Genomic DNA, 27,442 nt, shown 5'->3' with positions numbered 1-27,442 from the left:
GCGGGCGGCGGTCGCCGCCCGCCATGCGGTTACCGGCAAATGACCGCACCGCAGTGGCCATTCTGGCTTTCCCGCTGTGCTGGCGGGCGACCGCCAAAAGGCCGCCCGCCAGCACAGCGGGAAAGACCCAGCAACGATGAAGCCGGCTCCGAATGGAGCCGGCGGAGTTGCTGGAGTGCGACGGGTGCAGTAGCACCCGTCGCGAATTTCAGTGTCTGCTAGGCAGACACTGAAATTCTTTTTGGGGCCCTCTTACGGGGGCCCCGCGGCACCCCTTACCGCCATCCTGTTCCTGGCGGACAGGATGGTGGTAGGGGGTGTCAGAATCCCCATGGCGGCGGAGCGCGCTCCGCCGCCATGGAGGATTCTGTAGGGCAGCGGAAAACCGGCGGGAGACCGCCGGTTTTCCTAGTCTGACCGCGGCCGAACCGCCGCGGTCAGAATGCCCTGCTGGGCACCGCCGGTCTGTCGGCAGTGCTGGTCAGAATGACCCCCTAAATATTTCTTGGAGAAAATCCTAGCAGCAAAGAATTTAACACGAGAACTTTTTAAAACTGTTCAAGTCTTGTCCTCATTTTCAACATCAAGTCACATAGCTCCTCCTTTCTAGGTGTTCTGCTACAAGTTATTGGAATTCTTTAAAAATAAAGTAGAAAACATATGTTAAATTAAACTGTAGTAGAAGGTCCGGCTCTCATGTTTTGGACAGTGCCTCAGTACAGGGCGACTGTTCTTTAGACTAATTTCCACCCCTTATGGAAGAAAACGTAACGGGGCTTGTAGCCCAAACAAAATTAGGAGGACCTCTTGAAGATGTTGCAGGAACGGTTGTCCCTCCCTTAACCCTGCTACTAAATTCTGTTATTGACTCAGGTCAGTTTCCTACAGAATGGAAGAAGGGCCCTATTCTTCCATTACTGAAAAAGCCTAGTGTGGACCCTAAAAAGGTAAAGATCTACCGGCCTATGTCTGAGCATGGTGTCCAGGGCCATATCTATCAGTGATGCAACCAGTGTAATTGCACCAGGACCCAGAGATGTAAGAGGTCAGAGCCTGTTGGCATCAGCCACTGATATGGAGACACTCTTGGGCTGTACTGAACCTGATCTCCTGCCTTGTGACCTGGGATTTCTCTCTCATTTGATTGGTGAGGAGTGCGGTGGGGGAGCAATGCATTGTCTTTCTCCCTCTTCCAAAGAACTACCTAGTCATTTGCAAAAAGTCTTTCAAATAATTCTATACATGTTTTTTTAGTCCCACAGACGGAGCTTTTTTTTAGCCTGCGGTTGCTTGTGGGGGCCAGTGGCTTTTATTTTTGGGGACCAGCACTTATTATTCTCCATCAGAGGGCAAGAGATGGAAAAACACACAAATTTGAAAGACCGAGGAAGAGAGAGCCAGAAAACATGTCACCCAGTGAGGAAGAAGGAACTAGCAAGAATGAGAGAAAGTATTAGGGAATGTGTGGTGGTGGATTTAAGACTACCCACCTTGGTATTCGGCACAGCAATGTTTAATTGTACCAGGCAGTGTTTTTTTTATTTTATATTAAAGGTTGTCAAGCCATCAACCACAACACTGTGAACAGTAAACCGACATTATGCCTTCTGCTGACAGATTGGAGGCAGAATGTGTTGTGCATGGCTGCCAATATTCGCTCTTGCACACTATGCAACATTTTGCCTTGGGCCAACTGTTAAGTCTCCTCAGAATGGAAGGAGGCGCTTTATTTTTTGGGAAGGCGACCTCCACTGAGCAATGAATATCACGCATGATGGCGTAAGTAGCTTTTCTGTTGCATTTTTTTTCAGGTGGATGTCTACATGTGATCAGAAAATACTGTCAATCACAGGTTACGATACAAAAGAGCCAATGGCTGATGTGGACTAAACTATTACCTCATGCAGTTCACTATCATTTTTGTATGCAGAGTGTAAATGACACTCAGGCGAAGAAGGTGGCGGATGCCAGAGAGTGCTTCCACATCTGCAAAGCGTATGTCAATAGTGAAATCCGAGCGAAGTCATAAAATTTAAACAATATGGTGTTGGGTGCCAGGCTAGCCCTAACACCTGCCACCACTGGTGTCGGAGGGCCACACACTGAAGAGTGGGTGGTTGCCTAAATATTGAAAGAAGAGTGGCCAGGGCACACCAATAGCATGAATCCTGATCCTGATGATGTTCAAGAATAAATAGAAAGTTTGTTCTTGGAATTTGATGTGTAGATATTTATTATAAGTGCAGGTAGAAAGTAGAAATCTCAATCAAAAGACTGCGTTGTACAAAATGCCCATATGTCCAGAGCAGCCAGATGGTGATAAATGGTCAAAGTTTCAATAGGATGTTCGAATGTAACAATAAGTCCATACAGCAAAACAGCCAACACGTGTTTCGTCTTCAAGAGTTTGTCAAGGCTTCAGATGTATATAAAACATTATATGTAAACACGGAAGGTACATAGATCAAGCTGCTGGTAGTCATGAGTCCTTGAGTCATATTTAATTTACTTGTAAGTCACTAGTAAGGTGCTCTAGAGGAGCCCTGGGCCTGTAAATCAAATGCTACTAGTGGGCCTGCAGCATTAGCGGTGCCATCCACATAAGTAGTCCCCTAACCATGTCTCAGGCCTTCCATTGTAAGGCCTGTGTGCAGTTTCATTGCTACTTCGACTTGACATTTAAAACTACTTCCCAAGCTCTAAACTTCCCTTTCTCTGCATATAAGTCACCCTCAGGTAGGCCCTAGGAAACCCAGAGGGCAATGTGCTATGTACGTAAAAGGCATGCCATGCACTTATGTGTGTGGTAGGGGAAAACTCACAAATTCATTTTCCACTACTGTGAGTACTGTTCCTCTCATAGGCCAGCATTAGAACCACCCTTATATACTTTTAAATGGTAGATTCTGATCTGAAAGGAGTAGCCCTGTCATGTTTAGTACGGCCAGAAGGGTAATAGAAAATCCAGATTACCGGTGAAGTTGGACTTAATATTACTATTTTAGAAATGCCACTTTCAGAAAGTGGGTATTTCTCTGCACTTACTGCCATTTGTGCCTTACAGCCTATCTACAATCCACGTCTGGTCTGTGCTGATTAAGAGCCCCCCTTGTGCTTTCTAACCAGACAGCCATAAACACAGGACACTTAGGGGGTGATTCTAACTCTGGCGGGCGGCAGCAGCCGCCCGCCAGGCGGGAACCGCCATGCGGCCAAAATAGCGCTGCCCCCATTCCAACGTTCCCGCTGGGCCGGCGGGCGCTAAGCAAGTTAGCGCCCGCCGGCCCAGCGGGAATGAGGGCCGCAACACAGGAGCCGGCTCCGAATGGAGCCGGCGGTGTTGCGGCGGTGCGACGGGTGCAGTTGCACCTATCGCGCTTTTCCCTGTCTGCCAAGCAGACAGTGAAAAGCTTCATGGGGCCCTGTTAGGGGGCCCCTGCACTGCCCATACCAGTGGCATGGGCAGTGCAGGGGCCCCAGGGGCCCCAGGACACCCCTTATCGCCAGCCTCTTCCTGGCAGTGAAAACCGCCAGAAACAGGCTGGCGGTACGGGGCCGGATTCCCTAGGGCAGTGCTGCTTGCAGCGCTGCCCTGGCGGATTCTCCCAGCCGGGGCAAAAAAACGGCGGATGACCACCGGCCCCGGCAATCCGACCGCGGCTTTACCGCTGCGGTCGGAATGGGGATTGAAGCACCGCCAGCCTGTTGGTGGTGCTTCCGTCATTCGCGCAAGACCGCCAGGGTCAGAATGACCCCCTTAGTCACATCTGCATTTATCTGCATACTGAATGGGTCTCGCTGGGCAGGTAGGGTGGAGTGGTTCTCTCTTACACTTCAAAGGCCATTGGCCTGCCATCAAACTCGCCAGAGGGATCCTGATACACAAAGTTGGGTTGAAAGGGGGACTTGTGCTCTTCAAAACCACTCTTTGAACTTTCCCCCACTTCAAAAAAGTTTTGGGTTTATACATACCTGGTCTCCGACCCCACCAAATCAGATACTTCTGGATCTACACCTGGACTCTGTCAGAAGGACCGCCTGACTGCCCAAAGGACTCATCTGAACTGCTTTACTGAGAAGGACTGCTGCCCTGCTTGTTGCCCTGCTGGCCGTTGGCCTCTGACTCTGCTGGAAGGACCCTGCCTTCTCCTCAATTGCTTTATAAGGGTTTGGATTGAATTTGCCTCCTGTTTCTAAACCTCTGGGTCAACAAAGACTTCATCTACTAGCTTCTATCTAGTTCACTGACTTCAGTGACTCCAGAACGATGCCCCTGCCCAATGCTGCACTGCTGCTTGCTCCGGCTAAATGGTCCTCGCTGAACCTAACGATTGCAACATGAGTCCGACATTGCCGAGTGCCGCTGTTGTTTTGTGGTGTGACTGTGGCACTGCAAAGTTGACACATCACGTCTTGACCAACTGCATTCATCTACCCCACTGGGTCACGAGGAACTGACATGTTGCCACCGATGTAGCATCAGCTCCCTTGCAACCGGACGGAACCGATGCCTCACCTCTCCTGCCTCGCTGGAACGATGCCGCACCAGCTCCAGTGACGCCTCACCTCCCAGACTCTGAGAAACTTCTTTGTTTCTTTGTTTCAAAAGTACTGTGCCTGGGGGTCCATGGAACTCCGTGACTGGCACCATTGGCTTTCGGACTATTGGGAACGAGTTGGTCAACGATGTTGTGATAGCGCCAGTTGAAGCTATTGCATTTCTAAGCACTTTACTGGGATTTAATCTTTAAAAATTCATATTTTGGATTGTATACATTGGATTTTTGATATTTTTACCTTATATTATTCAGATAAATATTATCTATTTTCATAAACTTGTGTGGAGTATTTTTGTGGTGTTTTCACTGTATTACTGTATGAGTTATTGCACAGATACTTTACAGATTGCCTTTTTCAGACTATGCTGAATCCTGCCGATAGGTCCAAGAGGATTAAGACTGCTGTCTCCATGCGATCGAGGAGGGATCTGATGTCTGTGGCTGCTGTTAGGGCTGTTTCCTTGCTGTGGTTGCAGTGTAAACCAGACTGGGAGGCGCCGAGCAGGTTTTTACTTTAGAGGAATTCTGTGAGCTGGATGGCGATGGCCTTCTCCATGACCTTGGAGGAGCAGGGGAGCAGAGAGATGGGGTGGTAATTTTTTGAGCTTGCTGGAGTAGGTGGAGGGTTTTTTCAGGAAGGGTCTGACCTCCACGTGTTTCCATTCGTTGAGGAAGGTTGCCGTGCTCATGAAGGCGATGAGGATGTTGGTGAGTTCGGTGCCTATTTCTTTCATTCCCAGGTGGGAGAGGTGGTGGGGGCAGGGGTAGCTGGGCACATAAATACCTCAGACTAAACTGCCTACAAAACATCCCTCAATCACTACCACCAATGCATCAAGAAAGCTAAGCAATCAGCCCTCTCAAACCGCATCAAAATAAGCACCAACTGCACAGAACTCTTCAACATAGTCAAAGAAGTTTCCCGCCTGTTATCTGTGGAAAACACTGCCCATCCATCCCAAGAACTTTGCAACACTCTATCAGACTACTTTCACAACAGAATAGCTACCACCTACAACAACTTTTAACCCCAATCCAACTAAATCAATATCAACATTCTAGACCACCCCGAGCACGCCACCGAGCTATCACCTCCTGGACATCTCTCACCACATGGGACACCACCAGCATCATGTTCTCTATCCACTCTGGGAACAGTTGCTTCTCCTTCCATCAACCAACCAGGCTCCTACACTCTATAGGACTCCTTTTTGCACATATTTCACACAAACACAGAACCAGATCAGAAGGATAAGGATGAGCATTCTTGTGCATTGCTCCTAAGTGTGGAACAGCCTCCCATTCACATCAGAGCTTCCTCCTGTCACCTTGAATTCTGCAAGAAGCTGAAGCCCTGAATCAATTAACCAAAACTCCATAGGCAGGGGTCGGCACAGACACCTGCTAAGCATCTGGATACCCTCAGTACTGTTTTAGAATTAAACATAATATAACATGCTGCCTATGTAATACCTTTTCATTGTAAATAGTCCATCCCTCTATCATCAGGCATAACATTTCCCTAGTCACCAATCACGTCTATAGATGTTATAATTGGCTTGTCACCATAATCAACTCAGGCCTACTCTACTGAGTATATGAATTCCCACATTGCAACCATTAGGTATGAAGAAATAATGAAATACTACTTCCAAAGCACAAACAGCTGCTTCCACAAAGCATCCAGGGGCTAGTCAGAAGGCAGTGTCTAATCATCATCTAGTCCTTCCTAAAAAGTAATCTTTTTCAAAATAGGGCTCAAAGCCTAATCTCTTGTGCGTCAGGGGCAAGTTGTTCCAGAGTTTCACACCTGATTTGAAAATCCATGACCCTCTCTCCTGGCCAGCTTTATTCTTGGAACAACTGGAAAATTCTGATTAATGGAGCTCATATCTCTCTTTGGCAGATACCCTCAGAATCTCTGCTGAAGAACAGGAAAACCCTTTGTGTGTTAACCCTGAATGTGATCAGCAGAACTTTAAACTCACTTTTTTACCACCAGCCAGTGAAGCTATTTAAACACCTATCTAATGTAATATCTCTTTGGGGTACTCAAGATAACCCAAGCAACAGCAGTTTGCACTATTTTAAGTTTGTTTAATAATTTTGCATGGTGTCGCAAAAAGAGGACATTTGAATAATTGAGTTGTGAAGTCACCAAATCCTGCACAGTCATCTTTCTAGTGTTTACAGGTTAAAAAAAAAACATTTTGCAGTGACCTTAATAGGCCGAAGCATGATCCAGCAAATATGGAATGTAAGAGAGAGGTCATTCTCAAATTTTACTCTGTGAGTTCTGGCTGACAAAGCTAGGGCAAGGGGAGAGGTCTGAGAACTTGCAGTCAGAAACACCCAAGTTCAAATGGAGAGGGATGGCCAAAGACCAAAACGTCCATTTTGTAGGATTTGAGCTTTAGGCAGTTCAGTCACATCCACTGTGCTAAAGTGTTTAGCGATCCCTGAAAGTGTTCCTCCAGTATACTATTTACAAGTTGGAAAGATAATAGTAATTGTGTGTCTTCTGCATAAGTTATAATCTTAAACCACAGAGCTCAACCACCTCACCTAATGGAACCATTAAAATGTTAAATGGAAAATATTGTGGGGCTTAGGGCCAAGCCCTGCAAGACAGTGTATCTTAAGTCACTGACATAAAATGTTTTCCTATATCTGACCTAAAGTACATTCAAGCTTTCGTTTGAAGGAAAAGAGTCTCCTTAGCCAAAATAACAAACTTGTACAAGGGGTTAAATAAGTGCCTTTTTTCAGAAAATGCAAAACAGTGGTTTAATGGAACTTACTTTCACCATGTGTGCTCCCCAAGTCACTTTGTGACATAGCAGCCTATGAATGCCAACAATTCAATATGAAACTGAACAATCCAAGGTTTTAACATTGAGCCAACATCAACAATACACTCTGAATAGGATTTTGATTTGTTCAGTGATAAAATCTTGGACTGTCCAGTATAGTTTTCATTTGTTGGGAGGCAGACCTTGAAGCCTGTAAACATGGATGCACCCCTGTGAAGCTCCGAAACAAGAGCGGGCTCTGTGCCTCAGTGTGCATCCTATTGGTGCCACTCTGTCCTACGATCGTCTGCATACCCGGTAAACACCTGAGGCTTCTTTATGGACTGAGCCAATGCCATTGGGTGCCGCGTTATAAACCTGAATTGCTGGGTCTGGTGAGGCAAGAGTGGGCCTTCTGTGTGGTCTGCTCCTCCAGTGCAGACCCACCTGCACCTGCTGCTGGTTCATTCTTGCCTTTATTGCTCTCCAATGGTGAGTGAAAAACTGCAAAGGGGATCCTGGGACCTGGTCTGGAGCTGGGTGTAATCTGGAGTAAAGGCGGGTGCCCCACTCAATAACAGACACCCCATGACGGTCCCCAACTGCCATGGACAGAGAACTCAACAGGTCTCCTCTACCCTAATCAGGTACACATTTGTTTTTTTCAGAGGCAGTGTCCAACCACTCACAAACCTCCCTCTCAGTAACAACAGTGATTTCTACTCCAGCGATCCCAGAGACTCTGTTGTTGATGGTGCTTAAAGAATTGGTAGACATCAAATCGATTACCTCAGTGGTTTGGGCCACAACAACAGAAACACCACCTCTTCAGGGGGACATAATCTCCTTAAGAACTCAGCTTATTTGTCTGGAGTGTTAGGTTGTGTACTTGGAATGCAGGACAGAGTACAACCCTAAAAAGGGGAGGGAAATCTGATGACTACACAAGAAGATCATTGATCTAAAAGACCATAGCCACAGAGACAATGTGCCTGTTATTGGTGCCCCTGCAGTCATGGAAAAAACGACCTATCTGCATTCCCACAAGTTTTCATTCTGGCAAATTTGTATCTCTACTTCGACCCCCATTGGAGCTCCAAAGGGCCTACCTCACAAAAACACACTCAAGTTCATCCTCCACTCAGTCTCCCCACATCTTGATCTGCTGTACCCGACCCCAATAACTCTAGCTATAGGCTCATCTCTTTCATTAATGTTGACCTTAAAAATCTGGCTAAGGGTTTTGTGATCCGCCTAAACCGTATTATCCATCAATCTATCCATCCCATGCAGGTGGGATTTGTGCTGGGCTGTTCCCCTGCCAACCCCCAACAACTGCTCTCCCATATCATTTGGCAAATCTGAGCAGATACGAAAGACAACATTCTTATCTCCCTAGATGCTGAGAAAGCGCTCTTTAACGTGGAATGGGATTAACTGTTCCGGACAATGGAACGTATCGGTATTTGAAGGGATTCCCTTACTGTGGTCAAGGGACTGTACCACCACACTACTATATCAGTTACTTGCAGAGAACAGAATTTTCCCCTCTTTTCTGTACATCGGGATAACAGACGTGGCTGCCCTCTTTCGCCTTTGCTGTTCATTTTAGCCTTGGAACCACTGGTGATTGTGATTAGCAATAATGGCATGATCGATATTCTAGTGACATTATCACACACCACAGATTCAGTGACCGCTTTAGTGCACCGCATAGAGTCCTTTGCAGGCTTTTGGGGCAACAAGATAAAGTGGTCAAAATGTGTGGAAATACTACAAATCCCCACCACTGTGCAGGCCTCTGGGATTATATGAAACCGACTTTACAAACGGAGATTTCCAGCAACTATATCGCCATTACACAACATGAGTGAGCTCACAGCTCTCCTACCCACTCTCCCGGTGGCTTTCTACTGTGATAGGAGTGGCAAAGGCTTCAGTTTTACACCTCTGTCACACTGCCACAGGCCCGTCACTTGAATCCCTGGAGATGTATGTAGTTGCATCGTTAGAGAGGTTAATGTATACATTGAATGACCTTCCTTGCATAGCACTTCTGCTTAGACAGGCAGGCTGCAACCAGCTGACACTCCCCGGTCTTTTCCCTATCCCTTCTACCCATGCCACGCCGCGCCCGGTATGCTGGACGATAAAAGTTCAGGTACTGGAACCCGGCAATATTCCCTAATAAGTTTCCTGTTTCCCTTTGGAGATCCCTGATGTTTTAAACTATTTAACTTTATATTCCCTGATGTTCATTTTACGTTTTCTAATGTACCAGGCTCTGTGACGCCACATTCAAATGGTGATTGATACGATTATGTACTGATTGCTCACTGTTCCTGTTAATGTTTTCCTTTTTCTTGTGGCTAGCTTTTATTTGATGTAGTCACAGCCATATAAACATGGTTCGGCTTTCCTATATGGCAGCTCCCTCTCGCTGATTGTTTCTACTCACATTTCAATTTCAACAAAGAACTGTGATTTAAAAATAAGGTTTAATTTTGCTACAACATTAGCGTACAACCAAGCTACCATATGGTATATGGTAGCGCATTGGGGTTCCAGGGGATTCCTATGGGCTGCGGCATATATTTTGCCACCCATAGGGAGCCCAAGCAAAGGGTTCTGCAGGACTTCGATTGTAGCCTGTGTGAAAAGGTGCAAGCACCCTTTCACTGCCACTTTTCGCTGCTTCAGGTCACTTATATCACCCCTGTCGCAGGCCTTCTAGCCCCGGAGGCAGGGTACAAAGTGCCTGTGTGTGAAGGCACCCCTTTACTAGCAGAGGTACCCCCATGAACTCCAGGCCAATTTTTCCGGACTTCGTGAGTGTGGGGACACCATTTATACGCGTGTACTGGACATAGGTCAATACCTATGTCCAGCTACATAATGGTAACTCCGAACATAGACATGTTTGGTATCAAACATGTTAGAATCATACCCCAATGCTTTTGCAAGCATTGGTTGTATTATCCCGTGCACTCTGGGGGCTCCTTAGAGGACCCCCAATATTGCCATTTCAGCCTTCTGGGGGTTTCCGGGTAGCCCACACTGCTGCCACGTCCCAGGCAGGTTTCTGCCCTCCTGTTGCTTGAGAAGCTCAAGCCGAGGAAGGCAGAACAAAGCAGTTCCTTTGGAAGAGGGGTGTAACACCCTCTCCCTTCGGAAATAGGAGTTACAGGTTTGGGAGGGGTAGTCTTCCCAAGCCACTGGTAATGCTTTGAAGGGCACATTTAGTGCCCTCCTTGCATAAACCAGTCTACTCCTCTTCAGGGACCCCAGTCCCTGCTCTGGCATGAAACTGGACAAAGGAAAGGGGAGTGACCACTCCCTTGTCCATTACCACCCCTGGGGTGGTGCTCAGAGCTCATACAGAGGGTCCCTGGGTTTTCCCATCTTGGATTCAAGGCTGGCAGGGAAATCTGGGAGCATCTGAGTGGCCAGTGCCAGCAGCTGACGTCAAAGCCCCCTCCTGATAGGTGGTCACCGAGCAAGGTGAGCAATCCCCTTTCAGGGCTATTTAGGGTCTCTCTCTTGGGTGGTTCCTCAGATTGGGTTTGCAAGACTCCAGCAGGATTCCTCTGCAACGTCCACTTCAATCTCTGACCGAAGAAACTGCATCTGGACGCTCCATGACCCGACAAGCTGCAACAAAGAAGCAAGCCGCCTCCTGCAACATTGGATCCACAGCTCCCTCCAGCAACTGCAACATTTCCCTGGTCGTGCATCCTCTGAGGACAGTACGTCTTCAGCCTGCACCAGAAAGAAGAAGGAAACTCCTTGGGGTGAAGGAGTCACTCCCCTGCTTCTGCAGGCACCAACTGCAATAACGACCGGCTTCGTGGATCCGCTCTCCTGCAGAGGTGCATGGATCCTGCATCACGGGTGGTGTACTGAAGTAGTTCTGATGGTCCTCTATTCCATCTATCGAACCTGGGTGGAGGTAAACCCTTGCCTGCCCACACAGGACAGTAGCCCTATGCACTGTGTCCTTTGCAGCTGCCAAGGCTTGTTGGCATCTTTTCCAAGGGATCTTCAGACATCCTGAAGCTCAAGCCCCCAGCAATTCATCCTGCGATGCACAGCTCCCTGAGTGATTCTCCAGCAGGGTGGGAGCCCGTTTTGTAGTGCTGCACGAGGCTCTTCTTTGACTTTTGTGTCCTCATCCTGTGAGGCTCCTGTGGGTGTTGCCTGTGCTTCAGTGGACTCTCTGTGTTGGTGAGGGCCCCCTTTGACTCCCCCTTCCTGGGTAGAGTCCACCCGGTCCCAGGCAGCTCCACATTCTACTAACCACGAGTTTTGCGTGTGCCAAGGCTTGTAGGCGGAACCCGAAGACGAAAACCTGAATGTAATCCTCCTTCCAGCGTGGGAACATCACCTGCATCCTCCAGGAACTCGACTTCATCTTTTTGGGTGCAGTGCTGACTCTCCTTTTTCCATCGTTGACTCACCTCTTGCACCTTCAGTATGGTGGGTAGAGTCTCCCGCCCTTCCTGGACTCTGCTGTGCTTCTTGGACTTTGTCCCCTTCTTCCACAGGTCCTCTTGTCCAGGAATCCACTGTTGCTATCTTGCAGTCTCTTTCGGGGCTTTGCATTATTATTATTCTCTTCTAAGTGGGTGTTCTGTGGAATTTATAATGATTTACTCCTGCTTTCCTGGTCGCTGGGGTGGGTTGTGGTACTTACCTTTGGGCTATCCTAGTACTCTCAGCTCCCCTTTACACACTCCACTTACCTAAGTGGGGGACCGACTCTCACATTCCTTTTTATTTAGTATATGATTTGTGCTCTCGATAGGGCTATTTCTCTCTATTGTGATTTCACTAATTGCACTGTTTTCTAACAGTTTTTATGCCTATTTCTGTATACTAGTGAATATACTTTGTGTATTACTTACCTCCTAATGGAGTATAGCCTCTGTGGTATTTTTGGTATTTGTGTCACCAAAATAAAGTATCTTTATTTTTGTACCACTGTTTTCTTTCATGTGTGTAAGTACTGTGTGTAACTACAGTGGTATTGCATGAGCTTTGCATGTCTCCTAGATAAGCCTTGGCTGCTCATCCACATCTACCTCTAGAGCTCCCGGCCTCTAGACACTGACTACACTACACTAATAAGGGATAGCTGGACCTGGGACAAGGTTAAATACCGTAGGTACCCACCAAACACCAGGCCAGCTTCTACAACTTCCTGCTACAGCGTTTTTAATGACGGCAGGGGAGGCATTTCTTAATCTACTTTAATATAATTTTGTGATATTATCATTACTAATACTGCTGCTTCAGATCTTAGTTCCTAGGATAAGTGCGATCTAAAGTGCATAACTGCTGCCTCAGTCTGTAAGGTCTGTGTAGTGTGTCATGAGTAGATAAGTCAGAGATAAGCTTGTAAAATCTGTCTAACCAGAAATCCTTCCAAAGCTATCCAGCTTTGTTGCCTAATATCTAAGATTGTGAGATCTGTCTAACTCTCAATTTCCCCATCTGGCACCTTCCACATAAAAGCACGTTAAGCATGAAAATCTGTGTGCAGTGCTGGATTGAACCCTGTGGAGGACCCTAGGCAGTCAAAATTTCAGGCCTCTCTCGCAAATTATCTCCTAATACGTTTTTAATTTTACCACCCAACAATTTTAACAAATCAATTTTCTTACACAACTAAATATTACACATACGTAGTTTGCACCAATTTTATTTTAACAAACAGACAGCTGACAGAAGATGAGCTCTTCAGAGACAAACAGTTATGTGAATCTGATATCTATTGTTATGTACTTTAAGTTATTAATGGGTACATTACATTAATACAGTATTTTCTTCATAGAGTCTTTAATATAAAGTTTTCGTTTCTTTTGAGTTGATTCGTTTTTTTCTATCTTTTGGAAACAATTTAAGTAAGCTTGATTGTAATTTTCTTTTAAGATCAAATCAATATTATTTTGATTGGTTATCTCAGGGCCCCTAAAAGGAGTGGAGTCAATAGGCGGTGCGTACTTTACCTATTTGGTAATCTGGCACTGTCTGTGTGGAAGGTTAGAATGAAAAAATAGATTACGTTGAAAGATAAAGTATAAGGAGAGAAAACATATAGGGCCTGATTCTGACTTTGGCGGGCGGCGGAGGCCGCCCGCCAAAGTCCCGCCGACAAATGACCGCACCGCGGTCAAAAGACCGCGGCAGCCATTCTTACATTTCCGCTGGGCCGGCGGGCGCTCTCCAAAAGAGCGCCCGCCGGCCCAGCGGAAATGCCCCTGCAACGAGGATGCCGGCTCCGAATGGAGCCGGCGGAGTTGCAGGGGTGCGACGGGTGCAGTGGCACCCGTCGCGTATTTCAGTGTCTGCATTGCAGACTCTGAAATACTTTGTGGGGCCCTCTTACGGGGGCCCCTGCAGTGCCCATGCCATTGGCATGGGCACTGCAGGGGCCCCCAGGGGCCCCGCGGCACCCCCTACCGCCATCCTGTTCCTGGCGGGAGACCCGCCAGGAACAGGATGGCGGTAGGGGGTGTCAGAATCCCCATGGCGGCGGAGCGCGCTCCGCCGCCATGGAGGATTCTCCCGAGCAGCGGAAAGTCGGTGGGAGACCGCCGACTTTCCGTTTCTGACCGCGGCTGAACCGCCGCGGTCAGAATGCTCGACGGAGCACCGCCAGCCTGTTGGCGGTGCTCCCGTGGTCGGTGACCCTGGCGGTCACCGACCGCCATGGTCAGAATGACCCCCATAGTTTTATAAAATGAAAGGGAATCCAGGGCAACTTCCATATTTATTTGAACTGTGTGTAAAGTGCACAGGTTTAGGCTCTCCATTTTCAAAAAGAAATTCCTGGGCACAGGGCAACAAAGGGTGCGAATCAGAGGGTGCGAATCTCAGGAGAGGACTACCTTCATTTGGTGGACTATTAATTATACTACTGTCTCTTCTGAACCACTTGTAAAATCTGTGATATTTACTATATTTCATAGGGAGATGTAGCTATAAATTGCAGCACTTGGTCAAGTAAAACATTCTGAGGCGCGAGGTTGGATTTGCCCGCTTTGTGCTTGCTATGTTGAGAGACCCCATTTTGTATTCTTGCATTAGCGCACTTTGCTATCATTCTACGCCAATGATGGTGACTAAGTCCCATATTTAGGCAAGGCTCCAAGGTGGAGAGGGTCCAAATGCTATTCTCCTGTGTAAATGCCTAATTCAGCAGGTAGGGGACTCGATCAGAGGACAGGGACCCAAACGTCCTCAAAAATAGAGTATACACCATCAAAGAGAGGTAAAAGTCCCACTCAAAAGTTCTTTAGGCAATCAAAATCAAAGTTTATTGCATTGTATTAACAATAGTTATTTTGCTTCCAAGTGTTCAAAAAAGAGGAAAATCACTTCTTATCCTTTAGTAAAAGCAACATCCAAAATAATGGCACGAGAGGAAGGAAAGAATTACTTACATATGATCTGCGCTTTGATATCGGTTTTTATCTATCACACAAATAGTGGTGACTCTTTTCGCAGAATATTCTGCCCCTTTGTTCACAAATTCGGTGTATTCTATGGATATCTTTTCACTAATACTCTTTCACTAATATTATCAACAAGTTTTTCATTTGCTTTTCAGCCTTGAGAAAGCCCCGGCTTATAATGCCAGAGGGGGCGAAACACGTGTTGGCTGTTTTTCTTTCCTTCCTCTATGCTAACAGGGATGGGGAGGTCTAGGGGGAACCAGGGTGTGTGCACCAAATTATGGCGCTACTCTGTTTTGAGGCATAAAAATTGCCTCTAAGTAGTGTAGCTCTATTTTTCTGGTGCACAACCCCCATGGACATGGCTCCTCTCTTCGTAAAGACAGGAGCCATGTCCACCATGGAAAGCGACATGCAGGGGGCCCCAAGTCAGGGCCCCCGATCAGTGTTGTGTAAAAAAAATAAAAATACACCCCCATCCTTAGGTGTCCTCCTAGTGGGGGTGGGGGTATCCCTGGGGCCAGGGAAGGGCACCTGTGGGCAATGTACAAGGCCCCCATTCCCCCGTGCTGGATTTTAGCATGGGGAATAAATATGGCGCAAAGGCCATATCGTCCTTTTCTGGATGGGAATGCCTACCTTGCATCTCATTGATGCAAGGTAGGTTTTCCCCTCCAGAAAACTACGCCAACTCCATAACTTTAGCACTAGACGTGTCTAGAGCCAAAGTATAAATATGGAGTTAGGTTTGCGCTGAATTAGTGCAAAAAAATTATGCTAATTCAGCACAAACCGAGTATAAATATGGGCCTTAGGCCCATATTTATACTTTTTGACGCAAACCTGCATTAGCGCATGTTTGCGTCAAAAAGTATAGCGCCGTATTTATATTTATGGAATGGCGCTAAGGCCCTGTTAGTGTCCTTGGAAAGGACACTAACAGGGCTGGGGAGGCATAGGGGGAACCGGGGCATGTGCACCAAATTAAGGGGGTGATTCTGACCCCGGCGGTCTTAGACCGCCGGGGCCAGGGTCGGCGGGAGCACCGCCGACAGGCCGGCGGTGCCCCGCAGGGCATTCTGACCGCGGCGGTAAAGCCGCGGTCAGACCGGCAACACTGGCGGTCTCCAGCCAGTGTACCGCTGCCCTGTTGAATCCTCCAAGGCGGCGCAGCTAGCTGCGCCGCCGAGGGGATTTCGACCCCCCCTACCGCCATCCAGTTCCCGGCGGTCCGCCCGCCGGGAACCGGATGGCGGTAGGGGGGGTCGCGGGGCCCCTGGGGGCCCCTGCAGTGCCCATGCCACTGGCATGGGCACTGCAGGGGCCCCCGTAAGAGGGCCCCTACAAGTATTTCACTGTCTGCTTGGCAGACAGTGAAATACGCGACGGGTGCAAATGCACCCGTCGCACCTTCCCACTCCGCCGGCTCGATTACGAGCCGGCATCCTCGTGGGAAGGTCGTTTTCCCCTGGGCTGGCGGGCGGCCTTTTGGCGGCCGCCCGCCAGCCCAGGGGAAAACTTGAAATACCCGCCGCGGACTTTTGACCGCGGCGCGGTATTTTGGGGGCGGAATTCTGGCGGGCGGCCTCCGCCGCCCGCCAGAATCAGAATCACCCCCTAAGTCTCTACAGTGTTTTGAGGCAAAAAAATTGCCTCTAAGCAGTGTAGCGACATTTTCTGGCGCACACCCCCATGAACATGGCTCCTGTCTTCGCAAAGACAGGAGCTTGCCCACCACCCCAATGGCCATGCCTAGGGGACAAATGTCACCTAGGCATGGCCATTGGGGCCAGCCCTGTGCAGGGAGCCCCAAGTAAGTGCCCCCGAGTGGCAGGGAGTGGTCTCCAACCATGGAAATATGCCTACAGGTCCCCTTATGCCTTCCCAGACCCAGGAGTGAAATAATGGCGCTAAGCAAGCTTAGCGCCATTATTTAAGGCCCCCTTGCTGGATTTTAGCATGGGGATAAATAGGGCACAAAGGCCATATCGTCCTTTTCTGGTTGGGAACGCCTACCTTGCATCTCATTGATGCAAGGTAGGTTTTCCCCTCCAGAAAACAACGTCAACTCCATAACTTTAGCGCTAGACGTGTTTAGCACCAAAGTATAAATATGGAGTTAGGTTTGCGCTGAATTAGCGTAAAAAAAATGACGCTAATTCAGTGCAAACCGAGTATAAATATGGGCCTTACTTTTTAGGCCGACAGTCAGAGGCGTTTTAAGGTGTGGACAAAGTAGGCCCTGGGCTAGGCCCCAGCCTTTCAGGGAGCCCCCTGATTGAGCCAGCTCTTTTCTGCAGAGAGTCTAGCCAAGATGTCCTTGAATAATTCATAAACAAATTGTTTTGAATACCAGTTTCCTTTCATTTATTTGTAATGTAGATGATGCATGAGAGTCTATTATAGACATTTTGTAGAGAAATGTGTTTATGTTTCATGCAACAGCCATAAAAAAAGTTCATTTTAAATCAAAACAGGACCTGACAAAAGAGGAATCGGATAGTGTCACACAGATTATTTGCAGTAAAATGAATTGGCTGCTGCTGTGTTAAAATATTAAAACCTCGTCACTATCCCTGCATATTAGATGTAAAATAATTTTGAATTTGGATGTGTGTGCCAGGGCACTGTCAGTGACCTGGGAAAAAAAGGGCATGAATGAGCTTAAACTGGATCATAAAGTCAGATCTCTTCCAAACAGGGCCTCCCAAAATACGCTCGGCACAGGGCCCCCAAAATCCTTAAAATATCCCTGCCAGCGGTTGGTGAATTTGGCAGGCAGTAGCCTACCACAGTGTGTGTGTGTGTGTGTGTGTGTGTGGGCTCATTCTCGTAAGCTTACCGTCAGGGAACAGGCCTTTGGATTTGGTTCCTGATAAAGGTGGAGGAAAAAAGTATTTCAGTTAGAGAAGGAAAAAATGACATTGTAAAAACAAAGGTCGGTACGTGAGTGATATTGTTCTCATGCTCTGTTGGGATACGGGTGGATGGCAGATTTAACTTGTATCACTTTTTGTGCTTCCTTCTTTAGGTTGGAGATACTTGGGTTGACCCTGACGAAAAATGCAAAAAGTTCAGATGTGATCAAGTCAAAGAACAAATCGTTGTAGCAACTGAAAAAGACATCTGCCCACCCTTTGATCCGGAAGACTGTGAAGAAGTACGCCCTTAATATTGTTTGTGATGGTCATTCTATATCTGTAAGATAATTTTTATTTGAAAGGTGGAGTTCACTTTACAAATCCCTCCTCCAATCTCATCAGTACTCATAAATCAGTCTTTGAAGAAGGATAGGCTGGCTTTTCTTCTGCCTTTTGTTAAAACTGTTTCTCAGTGAGGTGTGGCACCTAAGGTGTACACAAGAAGTGCTAATTTAGGACAGGTAATTGCCACAGTTTTAGTCTGATGCTTATTTTAAATCATATGATGCCAGAATATCGTATGTTTTTTCAAAACATATAGTTGGATTGGAGTTAATAATATAAAATCCCACGCAAATAAAATACTATTTGTTAAATGATATTTTGGAAACTGCATGATACTCAGACTACATTTCTGCATACCACATTTCAATCACAAAAGCATCTTAAATAGTTGAAGGGCTAAACAAATGTTTTTTTTTGGCCATCTTTAACACTGGCAAATTACTGCTAAAGGCATGTGCTGCATTTGGCTCTAAATCCAGCAGAATTTTTTACATCTAAATAACAGACCATAGCATAGTAGCATACACAAAGCAACATTACATCTCGATTAACACATAACAGGCTAGAACACAAAACAACACCAAAAAGCAATTTAGAACAACCACTACGTCGAAACACAACAACGTCAGAGTGCAGTGGCAGGGCAAAAGAAGAGCACACGAAAATCAATACACCACATCCCTTCTACAACAAAATGCCGCACAATAAATATGCACATTTTTACTACCCATTAATACATTCATAAATCTTTTTTCATTCATTATACGATAGTAGCAGGCATGAGGAAACTTAGTAATGATAAAATGTGAATCCAACTCGGATTTGGCTAGGGGAATCCCTTCAGATCCAAAATCTAAAATGTAATCTTTTCAAATCGAATTGCGTGCTTTAATATTGTAATTAGGGAAGTTGTAATGGCGAAATTTTGAAAGAAGAAAAACGGTGGCAATACACATGTTCGAATGTTATTCGCTTTTTCATAAAGCCTGCTTATAAACTTTGCAACTTCTTGTTTATAAAAACGTATTCAGGTCCAGTCTTTTACCAAAAAATTAAAGCATGCTATTTTATAAAGGCCTAATTAAAGGCAGTGCGTTGTGCACAAGACTGTACAGCCCCATGACACAGTTTCTCTTCAAAGATTACGGAAGGCAGATTGACGAAAGAAATGCTTCGGCGCTAGGATGCTGTTTACGGTGGAGAGACATAAAACACAGCACCCTTCTAACAAATTATTCAGTACTCCCGACTGTTCTTTCTGCTATACGAATATGGTGGGTTTTCAGCTTTATGAGTCCCATGTACAAGGGTTGCAAGTACTCCAAAGTCAAAGCAGAGAAACAGGTAGAAGATAGTTTACTTCACTGTTGATGCACATATGCAAATAAAAAAAGAATACACCAGCAGCCTCAGAATAGCAGGGGTGACAATGAACTCCACTCCACTCGCGGAGTTTGCGGATTTTTTCTCACTCTGCACTCTGCTTAGAGCGCAGAGTTCTGAAAAATGTCAGTAGCGGAGCAGAGTTTTTTCCTCGCTCATGTTCGCCAACATTGAGTTGGCGACCGCAAGCAAGAAAAATCTTACTCAAGACCACCTCCCAGCAAGATTTCTCATTGCAGGCGGTCTCAGATGGCTGCAACCGCTTGCATTGAGAAACGTTACTTTTACATTGAAGAAGCTGCCGCTCAAGTAGAAAATCTACTCAAATGGGAGAAAATAATTTTTCAGCGCGGGACAAACACCTGGTGCTAAAAATCAGCGAGAACAGTGTAATCTAATGCACTTCGCTGCTTGCTGAACATTTCTGTTATGTTTGGGTGCCCTGGGCGTTTTCTTTAGTGTGAATCTTAAACTCCATCTGCCCTATTTGTTTGTCCTTCATCCAGTGTTCTGAGTGTTAAAGCTCCCTTCTATAACCGTGTGTCCACGAAGTATGCCAGTTTTCATGTTTTCCTCCGTAGCAGATGCCAGACCTAGAGCACTAAAGAGAAAGATGAGTAACCTAAACATTCAAAGCACCAGCAAAGAGGAATGCTTTTATGCTGTGACCTAGCTGCCAACTAGCCTCATGTCATGTGGATCCCCTTCAGCCAGTCCTGGGTTTGTGGTCAGCAAGACTTTGCATACAGAGACACATAAAGGACGTCATTACACTACTTTATTATTTATCAATAATCCTCCTTTTTTCCCTTTTAGGACACTATAGAGGCTTCCAACAAAAGCTGCTGCTTGACATGTCAAGGTAAAGATGTTAACTTCTGGAAATGGAATGGAATGGCTTGTTATGCTACGTTATGATATGTTATGTTATGTGGAAATGTATGGTGCAGGCTTATCACCCATGAGAGTATCCATAAGCAGAAGCATGGACCACTGCAGTGATCCCAGAAGAACAACCAGGTCTTCAGCTTCTTGTGAAAGCTGCGAAGTGATGTGGCATTTCTGATGTGTTGAGAAAGTTTATTCCAGGTTTTGGTGACTTCTGCAGATGCAGGTGATTAATGTGACGGAGAGAGCGGCGGACTGTAGTTGTCTGGATGGTTGTTAGAATTGGAGTCAGTCTTTGAGGTTAGCTGGTCCTTTGTTGGGGAGGGCTTTTTAAGTATGGATGAGACAAACAGCTTAAGTTTGCAGTGTTTCTGAATGGGTAGACAATGAGGCCCAATGAGGTAGCAGGTGATGTGGGCAGTTCTAGGGATGTCTAGGGTGAGTCTGGCAGTGGTGTTTTGGATGGTCTGGAGTCTTTGAGTGAGTTGGTTGGAGAAGTCAACGTAGAGTCCATTGTCATAGTCAATTCTGCTGGTGATTAGGGCCTGAGTGACCATGTGTCTTGTGTGCTTGAAGAGCCCTTTGAAAAGCTTGTGAAGCCTTCTGATGGTGTGGCAGTAGGATGCGATCACACTGTTTACCTGTTTGTTCATTGCTAATTTGTCATCAAGGATGATGCTGAGGTTTCTGGCATGGTTTGTGGGGGGGTTAGGAGGGTGGAACCCAGGTCATTTGGTCTCCAGAGGAGTCTCAGGGGAGCTCCTCTTTACAAAGATCAGGATCTCAGTTTTGTCTGTGTTGAGACTGAGGCAGTTCTCTTGCATCCAGTTGGCTATGTTGGACATGGAGAAAGATGTATGTAACTTGCTGAAATCCATAACAAATTCATCTGACAAATTATATTTTATGTGTAGCAGTTTTAAACGTAATAACAGACGTACCTTCCTAAATCTAATTAATCTGTGAATGTCCTATATCTTTTCAGTGCTGTCAAGAGAAATATTTGTGTTACTTTTTAAACTCATGTTGTGTCATTGTAATGAGGAACAAACTATGATGGCCAGTATAATCAGAGAAAAGTGATTTATTAGCAGTATTGTGAATACATTTCCATAGCAAGCAATTATTAATTATGTTAATATTGCACATATGAAGAGTATCTCCAAGAAAGGCTTCCCCATCTGAACACATAGTGGAGTGGAAAACACATAATAGTTGAAAATGAATGCACATGCTTTCCTAGCAATGAAAGATGTGTGGTATAATTTGAAACCAGGGATTCGGACAGCAATTTCTGTCTTTAGTTGGTTAAGCTTACTAAATGTTATACATGGAGTTTTATTATTCCATAAAAAACTCAACCAAAATTAAAACTGAGGGAAAAAGATTTGTTAACAAAGACACTAGCCCTAGGAAAAAAGTACAGTAACTTTATCAAAGATAAAAAACGGGGTGCAAAGCGACACCATTGATGGGATTTAAATATAAATTGTTAATTTATGCAATCAAAAGCCTATTGAGCATCAGGTTTAATGGGAGCAGTCAGGATTTTGAGTTTGGATGCTAATGAGATCACATTTGAAAAAGGCCCTTGCATTACCTTTGATAAAATCAGATTGGCTAGTTTTGACTAAATGAGAGATAATAGAATCAAGATAAACAGGCAACATTTTTGCATATATCTTAAAATTGAAATTTACTAGATGGCTAGGGTGATCATTTTTACAGTAGGAAGGATCTTAGGACCTGATTTTGAGTTTGGCGACACTCACGATCATTAAATCTTATGGGGATCAAAATACGGCTGACCGTATATCCATCACATTTGTGACTGAGTAACTTCTTCGCCAAACTCTAAATCAGTCCCTGAATCTGGATTAGGGATTACAGTGAATAGGGTGTAAAGGAATGAACATTGTAGATTTGTAGATTGATGTTATGTATAATAATATATATTTATATGCATGCATATATTTCTATATTTCTATTAATTTAGGCGCAAACAGAGATTAAACTGTATCAATAAATTAAATTAGTAAGCCATTAGGAACTGGGGCCTTAGCTTTTTTCAAACATTTGATGGTGTGTAACATTTTAGCCATAGCAATATCTTTAGCCAGGGTATCATAATCAGATTCCTGTGAGTTAGGAGGTTTAGGTAGACTTGCTAAGACATTTTTGAGATCCTACTCTGAAAGATTAATCTCTTCTGACTATAACAACTAATAGAGTTTTTCAAAGGAAGTGTAGATGGAAGTATGAGAAAGTGATATTGATTTTTCTGTTACATTTCTAATTGTACTGATTTGCTTATGTTCAGTTTTTGAATTTCAGATAATTTGCTAGCATTTTACCTGATTTTTCTTACCATCATGGTATTTAGATTTAATAAGTAATAATGTATTACATGCTTCAGGGTTAACTGTTATGTTTAATTCCATTGCGCTTTAAAAAATGTATTTTACTTATTGTATAGGCCGACAAAATAATACAGGTGAGCAAGACCTGAGTATTCAAGAGTGATAATAGTTATAGTTTACAGTGTACACAAACAAATATGCATAGTACCAACAGAGCTAAAACAGACATGGCCTACAGATAGACAACAGTATACAGCAGTTGTGACAGTGGATCCACTTACATAAGAAAGTGGCAGATCACCTAATGTTAAGTATTAGTAGTGCATTATATAGGAGGCAGTCCAGCAACGCATTCTTTATCCATTAGTAGGAGTGGAAAAGTAGGTCCACAGTGACTCCCAAAAATCTCAAGGCATCGGGGCACTGGGCAGGGTATTAGCATATGTTTTGGATCATTCTTCATATAGAGTGAGCCGATCTGGACAACTAGGGGCTCTCCGACCACCCCATGCCACGGGTGACTAGAGATTTGCCCAGCAATATTGTTGTCAAAGTTCGTTTTTGAAAGACCCTAGGAATCTTTTTAGCATGGCCGAGGAGAACAATATCGAGGGTAAGCCGGAATTCATGGTTTTTCATTGTCTCCACTGCTGCCATGACTTGTCCTCAGAATGTGGCACCCCTCAGACAAATGGAGAAAATCTGACCACCATGCACCACATCTTTTGTACCTAGTGTCCTCTGTGTGATCCTGCGTGGCTTGAGTTATCGGGTTAGGTATGCCCTCTGTAGGAATTTGTAATGTAGTAACCTGTACTTACCATTAGGGAAGAATTTTCTGGTTTGTTGGCAAAAATACTTCCACATCACATCAGTAATACCCACACCACAACCTTGACCTCTGTGCCTTTGCCAAGGCAGTCACCCTCTCTAGCTGGATCCATGAGTGCAGAATACACTTGTGTGATGAGCTTGAATGGCAGGAAGTAGACATTACAGGCTACTCTAAAGGTTCTTTAGGTAATGTTATGTAGAGTCGGCAAGCTGCATGATAAATCATGCCATATGTGATAGTATCCATTAGCATGTTCTCAGTTAGACCTAAATGTACCTGATATATTTTAAATTCATGGTTTATGAATAGGTCACCCAATGAGTTGATATGTTTCTTACTAAGTTACATCATCATTGTGGAGGTTCGGTGTATCTGGAGTGGGCCATATTGTGGCCAGTGGCAATGCAGTGCAACTCACTATGTGTATCTCTCTTGTAGGTCTAACAAACTGTAAGTTGGGGACATCTTGTATTCAGGGGGTGTATCTGCCCCTTTCCCAGAGAGACATGTGTTGCATTAGCTATTGTGTATTCAGTGATGAATGAACTGTACCTGTGCCACCCGGTTGTACACTTCAAAATGGGATGCTGCAAACCTGTCTCTATCATATGGCTGTATTAACCTAATCCTTCTGAGTGTAGGTTGGTTGCCCACCCATGCTAGTTTGATCATGTATATTTAGATGGACAAAAATTCCCTGTTCAATGAAATGGGTATGATCTGGTACATGTGTAACACCTTTGGCAGTATTACCATCTTCATCAGGGTTATTCTGCCTGCAAGCGATAGTGGGAGGGTGATCCGCAGATCCACCTGTGTGCTGAGCCCCACTATATATTTCCCATAGTTCTCTAGAAGGAGGGCTTGTGCGTCTGTGTGGTAGAGTCTTCCCTGATAGCAGTCAGGCCACATTGGCCCTTGGGGAGACTATCATGGATTTCAACCAGTTGATCTGAGGACCTGAACAACAGCCAAACTGTATAGCTGCATCAATAATGGGGCACAAATTCACTTCTGGGTCTCTCACCACCAGTACAAAAAGTGTAACTGTATAGCAGGTTGATCCAGCAGCAGCTATGGAACTCCTGAAGGACACAGTTCAGAGGTTTCACCATGAGAGCAAAGAGAATTGGGGATGGGGTAACCCTGTTGAGTTCCTTTACTGACCTGGAATGCTGGAGATACCCCTCTATTTACCCTAACTTGGGTGAGAGGGTCTGAATATATTAATTTGACCCACATTAATAGAGCCCTGCCAAGTGCCATTCTATCTAACACCTCTAGCAGAAATTGCCATTCAACAGTGTCAAACACATTTGCAGTATCCAAAATGCTGCTAATTTCTTTTAGGTCACGGTCTCATTGATGTGTGATAGCGGACAACAATCTAAAGTTATCAGTGGGGGATGTGCCAGGTAGTAATCTGGATTGATCTAGCCAGAACAGGTGGGGCATAAAGAGGAGCAGTCTATTTGCCAGTATCTCAGCCAGAATTTTGCTATCTACATTAAGGAATGAAAGATGGTGGTAAGAATGACACCTCTTGGGAGGCTTGACTGGTTTAGTGAGAGTGATAACTATAGCTTATCTCATGGCCTCTGGAAGTTTCTGTGCTCTATATGCCTCCTCGTAGACCTCCAAGAACAAACAAGGAAGCTCCTCTGTGTGTTACGTATAGAATTAAGTGCAGAGTCCGTCACTACCAGAAGCACTCCCATTTCTGAGCTGTTTTATCACAGATTTAATCTCTTCCACTATTATCCATTGACATATTATAGTGCATTCCTCAAGCCCAGGTACATGTGGATATCAGAAATATCCACCTACAATTTAGAAGTGTGCAAGTCTTTATAAATGGCAACAAATGTGTCAATAATGCTGCCAGGATTGTGCACACATGCCACTCAGGTGTATGTATGTGAGTGATATAAGTTGCTGCCCAGTTAAGTTTAAAGTAGAGCAGCCAGTGTGTGTCCTGATGTCACCCTCTCCATATCTCCAGGCCTGTGGATGTTTACTAAAGAATGTCACTCTCTGTTGGCCTCTTCCTTGAACTCCATCAATTTAGAGTGCATTGGGCTCAAGAGTGCTCCATCTTAAGGAGAGTCATAATGTTGCCCAAGGGCATGCAACTTGCATTGTACCACATTAAGTGTAGCTTTAGGGTCCCATTGCCCTTCACAATACACTCCTTTTGGGTGACAGACTCAAGGGCTTCCCACAGGGTTGTGATTGAGGCAACTGAGCCCTTTTTATCCTTATGCAATCCCCAAAGGCCTGTCGTATTTCCTCCTTGAATTCTGAATCCAGGATGTTCTTTAGTTGGAGAGGTGCCACATATATATCAGGCTACAACCACTAGGCCTCTCCAGGGTTTGGTTAACACCGGGGAGTGGTCTTATAGGGTCCTGAGAGGTAAGCTATCTCCCTCATCCAGCCAACCATATCCCTGGACACCAGCCAAAAGTCGATGCAAGAGGAAGAGTTATGAACCAAGAAATGAAGGTGTATTCCCCTTTTATAAGGTGTTTAGTTCTCCATAGGTCTACAAGTTAAAAATGTTGTATTACACCCAAGAGTGCATCCTGAGCTCTGGTCTGGCATCTATCACTGTGATCAGAGCAATCTAGCACTGTGGTTAAGATGAGATTGTGGTCATGCCCCCATGTACCAGTGTGAGGGACAGACTGCGCATTGTTTCAATAATTCGGGGCTATCCATGTTTGGTCCATTCATACTGATAAGGGTGACATACGTGTAGTTGACCATTGCCTGTAAAATAATGAATCTGCCCTGCAAATCCATCTTGGTGCTGACCTTTTGAAATTGCACTGATTCATGAACATGTTTTGCAACTCTTCTGAAGAATTATGAGTAAAAGTACCTGTGAGTGCTATATGTGGAGGCAAGGTTATTAATTCAATAGGATGGTTGATGTGTTTAATATACAAATATAATGTCCACTGCATGCCTAGACAGATAGGCAAGGACCTACCTGCACTTACGGGTAGTATTAGGCCCTGCTCGTTTCATGATGCTATTTTTAAAGGACAAGAGCTGTTAGTGTGTCTATTGGTCATTAAGAGTAGGTAACTATTGTGACTATATTTCAGTATTAATAAGAGTATTCAAAAGTTTTCCCTGCCTCATTTTGAACTAACTCCTAACCCCTCCTCCCACCCACACTAAGATCCAACTTCCCAGTGAACACCCAATACATTTGAATCTGTGCAGCAAAGATTCTGCAACAAAGAAGTTTAATAGATATCAGAACTTATTCCCACAATGGCTTAAAGCCAAAAGCGGCCAGAGTGGCAGTGTGATTTTGCACCAGGTACTCATCATGAGCATGCAAATAACAATACAACACAGCAATGTCATTTACTTTGTGAACTCTGTGGGATAGGCATAAGCCCAGAGCCATATCACAAGTCTTTGTTAAACACTTCAAATACCAACAACATGAGAAATTGTTATGTGAGACAGGCAAGGTGTGGACTCTCCTGTCCGGCTGGGGTTTGGTATTCCATAGAGTGAGAATGTAATTCGATCTCTGCAAGGGACGACCTAAAGTGGGCCTTATTGTGTGGTCACCCAGTGTCACTTGCTGTCACAAGCTTCTGGAGCAAAGAGAGAGCATCCCCAGGGTCCAGATCCACCTGCATCTTGTCCTTCCAGGTGAATCAAAGTCATGCAGGGTAGAGCATGGCATAGGATATGCCACATTCCTGTAATGTCCTCTTGCTATGAAGACATTTCTTCCTGGATTCCTGTGTGAAATGAGGCAAAAATTAGAGGCGCAGTCCCTTTGAACTTATTTCTTTTGCCTCCCTGGCCAGTCTCAATAGCTGATCCAGTCCTTATAGTTAAAAAAATTTGCAATGATAGGTCATGGGGGTGCCTCCGTAACTGGACTAGTGTCCAAGGATTTAGGATCTTGCTGAATCACAAATTCATTGGAG

At 45.2% G+C, this 27,442-nt stretch overlaps 1 protein-coding gene across 1 annotated transcript in view; it reads left to right on the top strand.

Annotated features, from left to right (window-relative positions):
• The window catches only part of LOC138284410 (intestinal mucin-like protein), a 329,644-nt gene that overhangs the window by 232,442 nt on the left and 69,760 nt on the right, over window positions 1–27,442 (top strand). Inside the window, exons 12-13 of the mRNA XM_069223147.1 lie at window positions 17,840–17,968; window positions 20,214–20,259. Coding sequence (XP_069079248.1) covers window positions 17,840–17,968; window positions 20,214–20,259 — 175 coding nt within the window. The remainder of the gene's footprint in view (window positions 1–17,839; window positions 17,969–20,213; window positions 20,260–27,442) is intronic.

Source organism: Pleurodeles waltl, chromosome 3_1 (assembly GCF_031143425.1).
Source record: "Pleurodeles waltl isolate 20211129_DDA chromosome 3_1, aPleWal1.hap1.20221129, whole genome shotgun sequence".
Lineage (NCBI taxonomy): Eukaryota > Metazoa > Chordata > Amphibia > Caudata > Salamandridae > Pleurodeles > Pleurodeles waltl.
This window is presented reverse-complemented; position numbering and strand designations above follow the sequence as displayed.